The sequence below is a fragment of the Melozone crissalis genome, unplaced genomic scaffold (assembly GCF_028551555.1).
Source record: "Melozone crissalis strain CALT ecotype California unplaced genomic scaffold, PUWL_Pcris_2 ptg000107l_1, whole genome shotgun sequence".
Taxonomy (NCBI): domain Eukaryota; kingdom Metazoa; phylum Chordata; class Aves; order Passeriformes; family Passerellidae; genus Melozone; species Melozone crissalis.
This window is the reverse complement of record NW_026535884.1, coordinates 1,248,310-1,264,190: the sequence shown is the minus strand read 5'-3', so window position 1 is coordinate 1,264,190 and position 15,881 is coordinate 1,248,310. Positions and strand designations below refer to the sequence as shown.

At 44.1% G+C, this 15,881-nt stretch overlaps 2 protein-coding genes across 3 annotated transcripts; one reads left to right on the top strand and one right to left on the bottom strand.

The window, feature by feature from the left end:
• Positions 1–16: 16 nt before the first annotated feature.
• On the bottom strand, positions 17–3,534 carry LOC128947734 (F-box only protein 44-like). The gene is made up of 6 exons (XM_054292151.1): positions 3,502–3,534; positions 3,072–3,385; positions 2,338–2,464; positions 1,567–1,662; positions 1,093–1,228; positions 17–261 (listed from the first exon to the last, which is right to left on the bottom strand). Exons 1-6 carry the CDS (start codon positions 3,513–3,515, stop codon positions 115–117), a joined length of 834 nt encoding a protein of 277 aa, XP_054148126.1. The 5' UTR covers positions 3,516–3,534; the 3' UTR covers positions 17–114.
• Positions 3,535–3,756: 222 nt separating this feature from the next.
• On the top strand, positions 3,757–15,455 carry FBXO2 (F-box protein 2). Of its 2 annotated transcripts, XM_054292152.1 has the most exons (7): positions 3,757–3,815; positions 5,651–5,919; positions 7,183–7,309; positions 7,401–7,496; positions 8,632–8,767; positions 9,688–9,958; positions 15,274–15,455. In XM_054292152.1, exons 2-6 carry the CDS (start codon positions 5,676–5,678, stop codon positions 9,820–9,822), a joined length of 738 nt encoding a protein of 245 aa, XP_054148127.1. In that variant the 5' UTR covers positions 3,757–3,815; positions 5,651–5,675; the 3' UTR covers positions 9,823–9,958; positions 15,274–15,455. The 2 variants fall into 2 exon arrangements, with proteins under 2 accessions (XP_054148127.1, XP_054148128.1); XM_054292153.1 differs by lacking the exon at positions 9,688–9,958.
• Positions 15,456–15,881: the final 426 nt, after the last annotated feature.

Sequence of the window (15,881 nt, the reverse complement as noted above, 5' to 3'; positions counted from 1 at the left end):
GTGAATATGAGCTGCAAGACAAAGCTAGGACACACCCAGACAGAACAGGCAGACAGTGCACCTGAGGCCACTTGGTTCCAGTCCTGAGGTAAAAGCAAACCCTTCCAGAGTGCCTCACAGTGAGCTGGGGGGCCCAATGGTGATGCTGCTGTTTGTCACACGCACCCCATACCAGCCTGCCCAGTACTGGGTGTCCTGGCCTCCGTGCTGGAACCAGATGTGACGAACTCCTGCTGGGTAATTCTGGAAGGTGTGAGAAATCTGCACAGAAAAGAGAATTCCTCTTTAATTTGCCTGAATAAATCAGTGTTCACCTAGAAGCTCAGAAAACTACAGTGTGTGAATCTTAGAATGAGCTCTTCCTGAGCCTAGATAGCTTTCATTGAAAGTGCACCATACCCTGTTTTTGGGGAGGAGGGGGCAGCAGGGGGAGCAAAGCAGCTTTTCTCACTCAGCCTTCTCCCCAGAATCCTACCTGTGTTAAGCTAACTAAGCTATCCCATCTATAAAAGATAAACCTTAATTTCAGAGCACTGGCATTGTGCCAGCGTCAAACTGTAACACTAACATTAAGCTTGATTTTTAAATGCATGTATAAGTAACTTCTAATGCAGAATGTACAGCAAATCAAACCAGGTAATCACCTGTAACAGTTTAAGAAAAGTTAAGTCTGCAAACATCTAATTTGCAGAATGCAAATCAAACCAGTTAAACACCTGTAACAGTTTAAGAAAAGTTAAGTCTGCAATAATTGGCTATTTTTAAATAGCAGTTTTTTGATCAAAAAAAGCCCTGAAATCTGCTCGTTATTTAATTATTTAAACAGAATCTTACATAAAACCAAGAAACAATTAAAACACTGCATTAAAACAACACAGAAGCCCGCAGGATACTCTATAGAAAATGCTGGGCACCTAAAAATATTAGCTGTCTCATTCAGGACGCTACTGCTTCTTCAGCATCATCAACAGCAAGAGCAGAGGAGGCTGAAGAGCAGAGAAAGTCCACTGGCACTTTTGGCCAAGTAAGACTTGCAACACACCAGTGTCACAAGACTGCTGTAAAGCTCCTGCCTCCCTGGCTGCTGCTCACCTCTCTCCACTGGGCATCACTCCACTGCTCAATGACCACTGGCTCAGGATGGAATTCCTGCAGGCAGATCCAGTCCTTGGAGAGCAGCCTCACGGTGAGCTCGTAGCGACACCCGCAGTCAAACCTGGCAGCGTACCTGGAGGGGCAGGAGGAATCAAGGAGCAGGGCTGTATACACAGCATTCAGTGGCCTTTATTTTTCAAAAGCAGTCTCCAAGGGGATCCCTGTCTGCAGAGGAAAAGGAGTAAAGGAGTGTCATCCCCATAGCTATAGAGAAGTTGTGGAAGTTACAGCTATCCCACCCTTCACAGGATTGCCACCGTGTAGTCCATTGAGTAAATTTAGATTTAGCTTCTTCTTCAGTCAAGAACTCCCAAAGAATAAAGAACTGATTTTATGGCATGAAAAGCTCCAGAAGCCTAGCTTACCTCTAGACCAATGCTAGAAATTCTACTTTTCAGTGCTTCCACTCACCAGTCCTTGACTGTAATTTCAGGCCGTATCTCATCCATCAGCTGATTCCAGTAGCCTTCTTTATCCAGGGTAATGATTTGAGACTTGAAGCATGGCCTGAAACAGACATAGAAATACTCCCAGTTCTACAGAACACTTTTCTCTTGCTGTCCTTTCCCTGACAGCTTTAATACCCACCCAGATCCTGAAGGCCCACAAAGCTGACCTGGCTAAACCCTGCCTTATCCATAGCCTGACAAGAAAATGAACTGAATTAGCTTCACCCCAAGATAAAGAGAATAGTTACCTACAAGCTGGATTAAGAGGGGTCTTTGTATTGGTAACAGGAAACCAGTGCCTAGTGCTTGTAAAAGCTGTTGATCCTCCTCTGGTGACAGCTTTTATTACAAGTTGTTTGTGTGACACACCCACCGCTCCTGAAGCTTACAGAGCTTTGACCTTGTCATGTAAGTACAGACTGAGTTTCTCAATCAACCTTTCTCTACTACCTTTGGGAGAGGAGAAGCAGGGACCCCATGTGGATTATCCTAACTATAAAAATTACAGGAAGTTCCTGCTAGGCAGAGAAATTTAGCACCTGCTGTGATCAAATCTCTCAGCAGGACCCACCTCTTTAGATTAACTGGTATAAAGGGTTAATGAAGCTCCTTCCTTTTCCCTCAGGTGATCTAAAGTTCAGGACCTGCCACCAGCCTTCTAACCGTGGTGCCTTTTCAGACAGGTGGGAGGAAGCAGTTTCCCAGTTCCACATTACTGGAATCCAGTTCTTACCCATATGAAGTGACAAAGTATTTTTGTACTCTGGGGTCTGACATATGACTTCCATGAGCTCCAGGCAGATCCTCAATTTTCCACTTATCTCCTTCATTGGCATCAATTGTCCAGTGCTGGAAGTTCTCTAAAAACACAGGTGTCCAAGGTGAGGGTTAGAACCTCACTTCAGCTAACAGCAGCATCTCAGCTTTTGTTAGAATCAGCAACAGGAGAATACTTCAAAGCTACTTGATGTTTTCAAATTCACTGTATTTTTCCTACAACTGTAAGTGACTCCTGTCATTATGCTGTCATTACCTTTATGTGGATGTCAGCATCCAGGACAGCAGGCAGCAGATTTCTGACCTCATCAGAAAATCAGCAGCAGCAATAAAGTAGGAATACTGTAGTTATATTAGTCAAGTCTTTGGTAACAAAAGTTCTCCAGCTGCCTAAATGTTTAATCCCAATCCCTGATCGTTTCACTAGTACTTGCAGTGCAAATTAATTGTCACTGCCTGTTGTACTGGGGCCTTATGACTCCAGATTTTTCTGGCTAAAACCACAAAGTATTGGTAAATACATATCCATCTATCTACAGCAGTTTTACTGCAGGAGCTGAGCTATAAATCTGACCTAGCAGAGCTAAACCCAATAGCTGGACAGTCCCACAGCACAAGCAGAAGTTGAGGCATGACTCATTTAGACTGCTCGGAAACTCTTAGCCCTTTATTATAAATAACGAAACCAACCTTCAGCACGAGGGTTTTTGAGTAAGTTTTTCTTCATGTGGCAGAGCATATAGAAGATCTTCCAGTCCGAGATGCTCCTGTCATAGCTCTGACGATAAAACCCGTCGCGCTGGCACTTGCGCTTCCACAGCGTGTTCAGGTCCACCACGTAGCGCCACTGCGAGCACACCAGGCGGCAGGTGCGGAGCAGCTCCCGGGCGGGCAGCAGCGACAGCAGCTCCACCAGCACGTCCTCGGGCAGGTCCCCGATGCTGGTCATGGCAGGCCGCGGCCCGCGGGAGGGCGAGGGCAGATCCGCGGCGCGACGGGCCGAGCTGCCGGAGGGGAAGGCAGTTTCCTCTCGTGAGTAACAGCACCGCGGAGAGCCCGCCCGGCCCCCGGCCCGCTCCCGCCGCCACCCCCGGGCCCGATCCCCGGTGCTCGGTCCCACCTGGCTCCGCCCATCGGCGCCTCCGGACGCGGATGTGCGGGGCCGCCGGGGCGGGGCTGCGTTTGGGCGGAGCTGCTTTAGGGCAGAGCTGCTTTGGGGCGGGGCTGCATTTGGGCGGGGCTGCTTTAGGGCAGAGCTGCTTTGGGGCGGGGCCGCCGGCTTGGGGCGGGGCGGAACCACGTTTGGGCGGAACAGGGCGGGGCCGCGGGGCAGGTGCCGTTCTCTCTGACCGGTCCCGGTTCTCTCTGACCGGCGCCCCAGCCCCGTGAGCCGTGCTCGGTGCAGCCCAGCTCGGAGCGGCTCCTGCGGCTCAGGTAAGAGCGCTCGGTGTCCCCCCTGAGCCTCCGCGGGTTTCCCGGGCTGAGGAAAGAGGAGGGACACGCGTGTGCCCCGAACTCATCAGGGGATGAGCGCTGCCCGGAGCGTGTCAAGGGATGCAAAGCCTTGCCGGTTTGGGTGCTTAGCTGGGGTGGGAAAGGAAAAAGGAAAAGAAGAAGGGGAAAAAGAAAAGAAAAAGGGGAAAGGGAAAGGTGCCTCCGTCCCTCTCCGAGTGCCGGAGGAAGCCTGGCTAACAGTGCTCTATCAGCACGCAGGGAGCAGGAGGGGCTTCTGAAATTCCTCTGCGAGATGAAACCAGCCTGATCCCTCCCGCCTGCTTCTAAAATATTACTTTTTGGCCTTCAGGACTGTGGTTGAGGGTTGGAAGTGTGGGGAGAATAAGAAATCACTAATGCTGTCTGGGAGTTTTAAATTACAGTTTGCTGGATGCAGTGCAGATAGAGGGCACATCTGAAATGTAGGATGCTGTTACAGCAGTGACTCCCAGTTTCTTCCCTTCCTTACCAGGTTTGGCACTGCTGTATTTTGTTTAGTTGAATGCCAGGGTATTTCACCTCTGTTCTTTGTGCTCTCCTAGACTCAGTGAGTCATTCCTGAGGAGTTTGGCTGCATCCATGCAGTTTGCTGCAATCTCAGCCATTTCCCAGCATCAGGACTCAGCTGACATCAAAGCAGTGTCACAGTGCATCCCTCACGGATGCCATGGGCTCTGAATCTGCACACTCATCCTTCCACAGTCCTGCAGCACCTGCACCTGGGGCCTCAGGGCAGCAGAGAGCTGCTTGGAGTTCAGAATTAGCACATGAAGTTAGAGCAAACGCTTCTGACTTTATTCCTCCAATAATGAGGCCATAGACATTAGAATATTAGAGAATATCAGCTGAGTTATTTTCAGTTATACTCAGACCTTTACTTTATACAGGCTTCTGATTAAGTGCCAGCACTCTGAGGGGAAGGCTGTCAGATATGGAATGAGCCACTGCAAAGGTGGCTGGCAAGAAGCTTAACACTGATATTTGAGTACTGCTTTGCAGCATTTGTTATCAGGGATGTTCTTAAAGGCAGAACAAGCACCCCTGTGCTTTCCTCTGCAGAGAAAATCATTACTAGGAAGCTGATTTTTGCAGCAGCAGAGATTCTGGAAGGACTGAGTCCAGCCTGGAAAATGAACAAACTCAGTGGTCAAATACTTACATTTTGTGGGCAGATTTAATTCAGGGCTTTTACTTAGTATGTACAAATAGTAATCTGCTTCAGGCTGTTAATGTAATGAGGAAGAGGAGACCTTGAGGCTAGGAATCAAAAATCCTGCCTTCAGATAACTGTGGTGGTGTTTGCAGGGGTCCCAGGACAAGGGAAGAGATGAGAATCTTGACTCCATGTTTCAGAAGGCTGATTTATTATCTTATTATATATATTATATTAAAAGAAAAGGATATACTTAAACTATACTAAAGAATAGAAGAAAGGATTTCATCAGAAGGCTAGCTAAGAATAGAAAAGAATGAACAACAAAAGCTCGTGACTGTCAGAGAGTCTGAGCCAGCTGACTGTGATTGGCCATTAATTAGAAACCAGCATGGACCAATCACAGATGCACCTGCTGCATCCCACAGCAGCAGATAGTTATTGTTTTTCTTTTCCTCTAAGGCTTCTCAGCTTCTCAGGAGAAAAGATCCTAATGAAAGTATTTTTTATAAAATACGTCTGTGACAGATAACGTATTCATTTCCCCTTTTTACCTACTGCATCAGTGTCTGGCATTGCTGAGGGTGGGAAACCCTGACCACTGCTTTCCACCCTGTCTCAGACAGCTGTGCCCAGCTGCCCCAGGGATGGAGTCCCTCCCTGAAGCAGTCCTGGTCCGGATCCTGGCCTCCCTCCCTGCCGTGGAGCTGGTGCTGGTGTGCCGCCTGGTCTGCTGCCAGTGGAGGAACCTGGTGGATGGAGCTGCCCTGTGGATCCTGAAGTGTCAGCAGGAAGGCCTCACCAGAGCAGAGTCAGATGTGGAGAACTGGCAAAGCTTCTACTTCCTCAGTAAGAAAAGGAGGAATCTCATCAAGAACCCCTGTGGTGAAGGTGAGGGACATCACAAGCTCCAAGGTGTCAGAGAGGTGACCAGTCACTGAGAATTGTGTTTATCTAGTCTTTGAAAATAGTTCTTGATTGCTGTCAGGTTGCAGAATTTTCTCCCTGCCAAGAGTCAAGTCACTCAGTCCATGCAGACAAATCATTTAATGAGCACAAAGGCCCTTGATAATCAGCCCTTGAGAGACATCACCACAAGTTTCAGGGTGTCAGAGGGGTGACCAAACACTGAGAATTGTGTATGTCTGGTCTTTGAAAATATATCTTAGTTGCTGTCATGTTGCAGAATTTTCTCCTTGCCAAGAGTCAAGTCACTCAATCTGTGCAGCCAAATCATTTGATGAGCACAAAACCCCTTGATAATCAGCCTTTGCAAAGGGCTTTTACATAACATTCACTTTATCTAACCTCTACAAGGATCTAAATCATGTTTGAGATACAGAGATGTCCTTTGTAGAAACCATCCAGCACAGTAATGGCTGTGGCATTTGTTTCTGTATTGCTTCTTGCCAAGCCATGACAGGAGAGATGAAGCCTTTCCCAGCTCAGGGGTGAGTCTGCCCTCAGCTCACCAAGCCCTCAGGCTTCTCTCCTTGGAGCAGCTCAGGCCAATCATGTTTTTACCCTCCTCACCTCAGCCCAGCGACTGGGCACACACCCCATGTGCCATCATTCTGAATCTGTGACCTTAACTTGCCAGAGCTGTAAGCTGCTTGGCAATAAACAGCAGTAACCAAGCCTCACAACCCAAGCAGCAACAATTTCACACATCACAGACCAAAGCAGCACCAACACAGCTTCCCCATTTTGTTACAAGCGACCTTCTGCAAGCTTTTCCAACATCCAGGTTTGCCTTTTGAAAACCCTGATGTTTAAGGTCTTCTGCTTCAGAAAATATCACTTAGTGCTTTAGAAAACTTAGAAACAAAGCAATCAGCACCTGTCCCCCGAGGCTTTGTGTGCTGTGACACTGAAAAGGGTGACACTTCAGAATAACTAAATTCTTTCCCTGGAGTACTTTCTTAGACCCACACATACACAGCCACTTTTTGGGAATGTTAAAGTTTGGTGTGATTAGTCAGGCTGAAGGTTTTTGCCTGACCTCTATTTAACAAACATCTCCATAGTCTACATATAAAATCAGTGCTGTGTCTAATATCAAACTTTCTCAAGCCAAAGGAAGGTTCCAGTGGGAGATGGTCAAGTTCCCCACATCCACAGGACTCATCCAAGTCTCTTTTCTGCCATTTGCAGAAGGCTTGGAGCACTGGGGAGAGGTAGAGAATGGAGGTGATGGCTGGAAAATTGAAGAGCTCCCAGGGGACTTTGGAAAAGAATTTCCTAGTGAAGAAGTCCATAAATACTTTGTCACATCTTATGAGTAAGGCTGCTTTCTTCTCTCCCTCAGGAAGGGGGGCATTTTTGGTTCTCCCAGGAGGGAATGTGGCCCCAGTTGGCATCTTTTGTTTCAGGTGGTGTCGAAAGGCTCAGGTCATTGACCTTAGGGCTGAGGGCTACTGGGAAGAGCTGATGGATACAACCCAGCCTAAAATCATGGTAAGAGACTGGTAAGTATTGAGGAAGGCTCTGAGGACAGGCAGAGGGTTAAGAAAGATAAGGAAGAGAGGGAGGGCATAGACCTTATATATATATATGTACATTAAAAAAATATATAAATCTATAAATAAAAAATATAAAAAAGAGATAAAAATATTAAAAATATTTAAAAATATAAAAATACATCTTTCACATATAAAGATGTAAAATATATATGAAAATATACATAAAATATATAAAACTATATATAAAATAGATATAAAAATATAAATACACATAAGTATATAACTAGACTATATATATGTAAAATTATATAAATATATAAAAATTATATATATATAAATTATATATATGATATATAAATCTATAAATATAAAATTTATAAAAATATTAAAATATATTAAAATATTTTAAAATATAAAAATATATTTTATATAGACAATATATATAAAAATACATTTTATATAGACAATATATATAAAATTATATTAAAATATATAAAACTATATAAAAAATAGATATAAAAATATACATACACATAGGTATATAACTATATTATGTATGTAAAATTATATAACTGTGTATAAATTATATATATATAATTATATAAATAAATATATATATGATTTATATAAATCTATAAATAGAAAAATTATTAAAAATAGATTAAAATATATTAAAATACTTAGAAATAAAAAATACATTTTATATATAAATCTATAAAAAATATAAAAATATATTAGAATACATAAAACTATATGTAAAATAGATATAAAATATTAAAATATAAATATACATAACTACATAACTATATTATATATGTAAAATTATATAAATTTATATTATATATATATATAAATTATATTAAAATTATATAAATAAATAAATATATTTGGCCATAAAGCTTCAGCTCCCAGGACCCTGGATGTGGGGCAGGGCTCACAGGCAGCTCCCACAGGCTTTAAACTTTTGGAGCACATGAACTCCCAAGCTCAGGTTCCTGTGGTCAGTGAGGGTGGCTGGTGGGCTGGGCGCAGAACCATTGCAGATTTCCATCTCAAAGCAAGGCTGCAGTAACCTGGTGAGCGTGGTGGAGCCTTTGCAGAGCTCTTACAGGTAATGCCAACACCTGGGCTCTCCCTGCAGGTATGCAGGACGTAGTGATGCTGGCTGCCTCTATGAGCTGTGTGTGAAGCTGCTCTCTGAGGATGAGGATGTGCTGGCTGAGTACAAAAGTGACACTGTCACCATCCCAGAGGGAAATGATGGCGGCTGGACTGAGGTGAGTTACAGGTACGGGCTCAGCAGGTGACACCCCAACCTACATGAATCAGGAGTATTTTAAAGCAGAATTTTCCAAGGGGAGGAGAAGGCTCTGTCATATGTTCTCTGGAGCCATGATCCTGTGATTGGAAAAGGAAAAGGGAGGCTGCTTTATGGGAAACTTGCCGAGTCACCACTAGCAGGTGTAAGGTGCAGGAGATGTCACAGAATCACAAGGTTGGAAGAGACCTTGAAGATCATCGAGTCCAAACTGTTCCCTGACACCTCAACTAAACCCTGGCACCCAGTGCCACATCCAGGCTTTGTTAAACACACCCAGGGATGGTGACTCCACCACATCCCCAGGCAGCCATTCCAGAACTTTATCACCTTTCTGTAAAAAAACTTTCCCTAATATCCAACCTATATTTCTCTTGAAGCAGCTTGAGGCTGTGTGCTCTGGTTCTGTCAGTGCTGCCTGGAGAAAGAGCCCAGCCCCACCTGAGCACAGGCACCTTTCAGGAGTTGTAGAGAGTGATAAGGTCACCCCTGAGTCTCCTTTTCTCCAGGCTGAGCACCCCCAGCTCCCTCAGTGGTTCCTCACAGGGTTTGTGTTCCCAGCCCCTCTCCAGCCTCGTTGCCTCCTCTGGATGCACTCAAGCATCCCAATGTCTTTCCTGAACTGAGGGGCCACAACTGGGCACACAATGTCCAACCTGGAGTGATTCAGTGCCCTCAGAACAATGGGATCAAAGCTTCTCCGACTGTGAATTCCCCAACAATGGGATCAAAACTTCTCCCACTGTAAATTCCCCCACTGTTACCCAGCCTGGCAGGTCTGCCTGTGCCCAATGGGGCTGAAGGCTCTGTGCACTGAACAATGATCAGTTTGTGGTGGTCTGACACTTCCTAACAACCATTTTGTCCCTTGTCCCACAGATCTCTCACACGTTCTGCAGCTACGGGCCCGGGGTGCGCTTTGTGCGCTTCGAGCACGGCGGGCAGGACACGCTGTTCTGGCAGGGCTGGTACGGCGCCCGCGTCACCGGCAGCAGCGTGACCCTGGAGCCATAGCCCTGCTCAGCAGGACCTGCATGCTGCAGTTCACCTCCCTCAGAGCATCCATCCCCCAGCCTCTGGATGGTTTCTGCATGGTGCTGCTGCTGCCTGTAGAGCATTCGGCCTTCCTGCATAGGAGCGTGTGTGCGAGGTGCCAGGAGCCACCGCCCGTCCTTCCTCAAGAGGACTGTGCAAAAATGTGAATGAATTTGGGAATGCACCTCACCATGTGCACTGGCGTTCTCTGGCAGACAGGAGATCACCCAAAGGTCCTGCAGAGCTCCTCTGTTAGTCTCTAGTGCCTAGCACCCAGCCTGAGTCATCTCTCCTACCTGCTCCCCTGACTGGGCACTCCTTAACTTGAAGGGATTCCTTAAATATATTTTCTGCAAGTTAGAGTGGGAAGAAAAGAATAAAGAAAGCCACACACCCCGTGTCTCAAAACATACCAGGGAAACCCAGAGCCCCGTGCTCAGCTGTTTCCACGACCTGCAGTGAGAACCTTGGCTTCTTGCATTTATAAAATGATAACATTGTTTACCACAGAGGGGCTCTAGCTTGGCTGTCAATACTGTTAGTTTAATTTTTAGTGATAATGCAAAGCAAGAGAGGTTGAATCCTTTTCTCTTACACTGTTCCCAGCATCCATTTATCAGGGGAAGTGTTGGAAAGAGAAACATGTCTGATGTCCAGCCCTGGGGCTTTGTTTGGCTCCCTCAGAGAGATGGCATCTGAGAGTAATTGCTGGTGGACAGAGAAAGAGATTACAACAATTTAGAGTACTGGGTTAGAAAAAATTTGAAATAGGGTCCAGAAACAAATGAAAACAAACTCATTTACCCCTTCCTGGCCTCTTCAGGCAACAAACCAACAGTCCATCAAATTCTCCTTCTCCAGAACAGAATGCAAAACAATAATTATCTACAGAAAAATGTGTGAGAAGGTTCATTACAAGAATGTAAACATCAGAAGGCTTAGAAGAACAATTCTAGTCATTCCACTCAGAAGAGCATCCCCTAACAGAGCTGGTGTTGCCTAAAGGAAGTATATTTTTGTGTCCATCTGTCTGCCTTCCCTCCCTGGGCTGCCATTTAAGTGCCCTTTACACAAGTAGTGCCTGCTGCTGCCTGCAGCCAAAGGAAGGAGCTCCCACCTGGACACTGCATGCTGCATCCTCAGGCTTTCTGCACAGCTGCACCTGGGTGCCACACGCACCACAGTCCAGGCAAACACAATAAAGTGACGCAATTCTGTGTGGATTTCCTCTTTTGTCTGGGTATTTGTCCCCTGTGCTCAAGCGTCTGTTTTCTGACTATGTGGAGCATGTCAGCCAGTTCTCTGCTAAAGCAGGAGTCCCTGTGCTGTGTGTAATTCCATGGGCGTCCCTGAAAGAGGAACGTGCTCTGTTCCTGAGCACCCTGCACCCTTGGGAAGCACTTAATGTGCAGTGTAACAGCAAACACAAGTGCATTTCAAACATAGTGGGAATTCATTGAAGGTACAGGAAGGCTTCTGCAGAGCCCAGCCCTGCTGCACACCTCCCAGGTCATTTGTCACTAGCTCTGCTGTGAGTTCAACCTTAGTTCTGACCCAGGAGGCACCAGAATCAGTTCACAATGCAATTGTTTCCCTTCCCTTAACCCTGCACACACTGCCATGCAGTGCTTTACCCACCTTTAGCCTTTAGTGTAGCTTTTACAGAATACAGAAAGGATACTTACAGAATTCTAAAAAGGTAATAATGAAAACTTGTGACTCTTTCCAGAGTCCTGACACAGCTTGGCCCTGATTGGCCAAAGAGTGAAAACAACTCACAGCAGAATCCAATGGAACAATCACCTGTGGGTAAACAATCTCCAAACACATTCCACATGAGCACAACACAGGAGAAAAAAAATGAGATAAGAATTGTTTCCCTTTTCTCTGAGGCTTCGCAGCTTCCCAAGAGAAAAATCCTGGGCTGAAGGGATTTTTCAGAGAATGTGAATGCCACACTGGGGACGCACTTTCAAATTGCAGAGAGAGCAGCTACAGTGAGTTCAGCTGGGAAAACTCACAGAACCTGGCAAGCACAAGGATTGCTCAGGGAGCTGAGCAGTGTGTGAAGCAAAGGTTCACAGACAACTTAATGTTTTGTATTCTTTTCTGGAGGAGGAGAAATTTGATGGACTGTTGGTTTGCCCAGTGTCATTGGAGAGGTGGCACCGTCACCCTCCAATCTACTGTCACTTTTGGAAATCTATAAATGTTGGAGTCAGAAATTAAAAAGTCCTTTTTTACCTTGAAAAGAGTGACATTTTGTTATTTTGTGTCCTATAGTGACAAGGGAGAGCCCCTTGAACTCTGAAACAGACACAGAGAGGCTGCAGGAGACAGGGCAGGATGACCCAGGAGTTCTTTCTGCTAAAAAAACTAGCGGCAAGTATAAAGCAAAATCAGTAGAATAAATATGTATGAACCTATTGTGAAATTGCATGCATATGGATTAGAGAGGGAGATAAAAAGGATCTGGAGTTCCCAGAGGTACACATGTCATTTAAGGGAAACGATCCCCACATGCATCCAGCACTGTAATAAACACGCCGGCTTTACAAATTTCACAAAAGTTGTGAAATCTTCTGCAAATCACTCCTCAAGCTGGGTCCCTGGGCAGGGACAGCAGAGGGCACTCGGGCTGCAGGCAGGAGCCACTGCTGGCTCTCTCCATGCCGAGCCACACACAAGAGATGTAATTAATCACACTGCTCTGGATGCCGGGTTTGGGTCTGCTCCTGAGCCCTGCACCTTGTTTTTTCTGGCTGCAGCTTAGTGTGAATGTTTTCTTCTCATTCTCTTGCAGTGCCTGCTGGCCTGGTTTGCAGTGCAGCCTTTGCTGCTCAGACCCTAATGCTTATCCCTGCCATGCAGGACACCTGTGCACATTTTGGAAGGATTGCTGCCTCTTGGGCAGCAGACACAACACACCTCTATTGGATGCAGGCAGCCTTTTAAACTGCAATGAGTAATCAGAGCAGTGAAAGCTGCCTGGACATAAACCAAGGCCTTTCAAATTCAAGTGGAAGCAGCACAAGTTGCCCAACACTATCCTAGACCACTGAAGTATCACTCAAATTAGTAATGTGCCTTTCCTTGCAGAGTGTATTCTAACCTTAATGCAGTCCACAAGAGTCTTGTCACTGTCATATTTTCTGAAAAATCCCTTTGCCAGGATTTTTCTCCTGGGAAGCTGTGAAGCCTCAGAGAAAAGGAAAACAATTCTTATCTCATTTGCTTCTCCTGTGTTGTGCTCATATGGAATGTGTTTGGAGATTGTTCACCCACAGGTGATTGTTCCATTGGATTCTGCTGTGAATTATTTTGGCTTATTGGCCAATCGGGGCCAAGCTATGTTGGGACTTTTTACAGAGTCACAAGTTTTCATTATTATCTTTTTAGCCTTCTGTAAGTATCCTTTCTGTATTCTTTAGTATAGTATTCTTTAATATAATATAGTATCATAGAATAATAAATCAGCCTTCTGAGAGCATGGAGGCAGATTCATCATTCCTCCCTTCACTGGGGCACCCCACAAATACAACAGGGCTGCAGGGCTGTCTGTGTCTCACCATGCCCAGGTTCTCCCATCCCCTCTGCATGCAGAGCTCTGCAGCCCTCCCCAGGCAGGCAGGAATCCCAGATCCATCACCCATGCCCTTGGCTGACCTCCCCTGCAGGCACTCAGAGCAACTCATCTGCAGCTGGATCTGTGCAGAGCCATTAAGCACAGTGCAATCAGTGCTCCCAGAGAGGCTGCAATAAAGCCATAAGAGCTCTCTTTGGGCTGATGGATGCTGGGGAAACACATCTCACTGCAGCAGGAGCAGGGGCTTGTTGCAATAGGGCTCAAAATAGAACAACACGCACACTGGAACCTCCAAGGTAAAAAAGGGAAGTTTATTTCTTGACCTTGATATACATAGAATTCCAAAAGTGACCTTGGATTGGAGGATGAAATTGCCTGGTGTGTTGTTGGGGTCCTCAGGACGAGGTGGGAGATGAGAATTTGACTCCACATTCTCAGAAGGCTGATTTCTATTCTATTCTGTTCTATTCTATTCTATTCTATTCTATTCCATTCTATATTAAAACTATACTAAACTATAGAGAAAGGATTCAGAGAGAAGGCTAGAAAAGAATAAATAATAAAAACTCGTGACTGACTCAGAGTCTGACACAGCTGGACTGGGATTGGTCATTAAGTAAAAACAATTCACATGCTGGGATAAACAATTCTCCAAATCACATTCCAAAGCAGCCGATCAGGGAGAAGATGAAGCTTCCCAGCTTCCCAGGAGAAAAAATCCTGGCAAAGGGATTTTTCATAAAATATCATGGTGACAATTGCTGCCTCTCCAATGACACTGGTCAAACCAACAGTCCATCAAATTTCTCCTCCTCCAGAAAAGAATGCAAAACCAATCATTATTTACATAAAAGTGTGTGAGAACTCCATTACAAGAATGTAAACATCAGAAGGCTTAAAAGAACTTAGAAGAACAGGCACATTGGCTGGGCACTGAGAGAGATGGGAGGAAGCTTTGGCAGTGACATTCCACCCACAGAGCACACTGCAGATGTACCATGCTCAGAAGCACTGAAATGCAGTGGGATATCTACATCTACATCTACATCTACCTATATCTCTATATATCTATATCTATATAATCTATATCTATCTGTAAATCTATATCTATACCTATACAATCCATATCTATATATCTATATCTATCTATAAATCTATCTCTATATCTATATCTATCTATAAATCTATCTCTATCTATAAATCTATCTCTATATCTATATCTATAAATATCTATATAATCTATAATATCTATATCTATCTATACATCTATATATATACCTATACAATCCATATCTATATATCTATATAATTTTATCTATATCTATCTATAAATCTATCTCTATATCTATATCTATATCTATACATATCCATCCATATCTATATCTATATCTATAAATCTATCTATAAATCTATATCTATACCTATATATCTACATCTATATATCTATATCTATATATCTATAAACCTATATCTATACATATCCATCTATATCTATATCTATATCTATATCTATATCTATATCTATATGATCTATAACATCTATATCTATCTATAAAAGTATATCTATATCTATATCTATCTATCTAATCTATTTATATGTATCTAATCTATCTATATCTATACCTATACAATCTATATCTATATATGTATATAATCGTATCTATATCTATCTATATATCTATATCTATCTATATGTATATAATCTATATCTATACCTCTATATTGATATCGATATCTATATAATATATCTATAGCTATACCTATGTAATCAATATCTATATCTATATCTATATAATATATATACATCTACATCTACATCTATATCTATATCTATCTATCTCCAGGTTTCCCTGAGCATGAAGATTTTTTTGAAGAGCTGAGAGTAGAGAAAGGATGGTATCAGAGCTCTGCTCCTTGCAATCCTTGCAGAAGGTCTGAAGTCAAGCAGTGATATTTCTACCTCACCACACATAATGCAGCTCCTCTCGTTAATATTGACACACCGAGCACTGCAAAATGAAGCAGATAAAATCCTGATCCAGATATGAGTAATGACTTTGCATTTTGTTTGAAAATTAAACCTAATCTTGTGTTGTCTGTGCTATACAAGGAGGAATAATGAAACAGATTAAGATGAGATCTTGCTCACTCTTGCTGAACAAAAGCCAATTAATTGTCAGCAGGATTATCGTGGAGTCTTTCTTCTCTCAGACAAATACAATCAGACAGAGTCTGTGTGCTGGTGCAGGAGATTGGTTTATTGGTAACTCTGCCTGGACAGATAAAAACACCACAAAGACTCAGTTACCCACACCGACACTTGTCGGGGTCTCCAGCTGGTCAGAGTGACCCCAAGAAAAGTTGGAAAGTCTCTTTTCCCAGCCAGGCGCTTGAAGGAGTCAGAACTCTTCATTTCTCAGTCTCAAGGTTGTTTATTGTATCTTATCTGTAA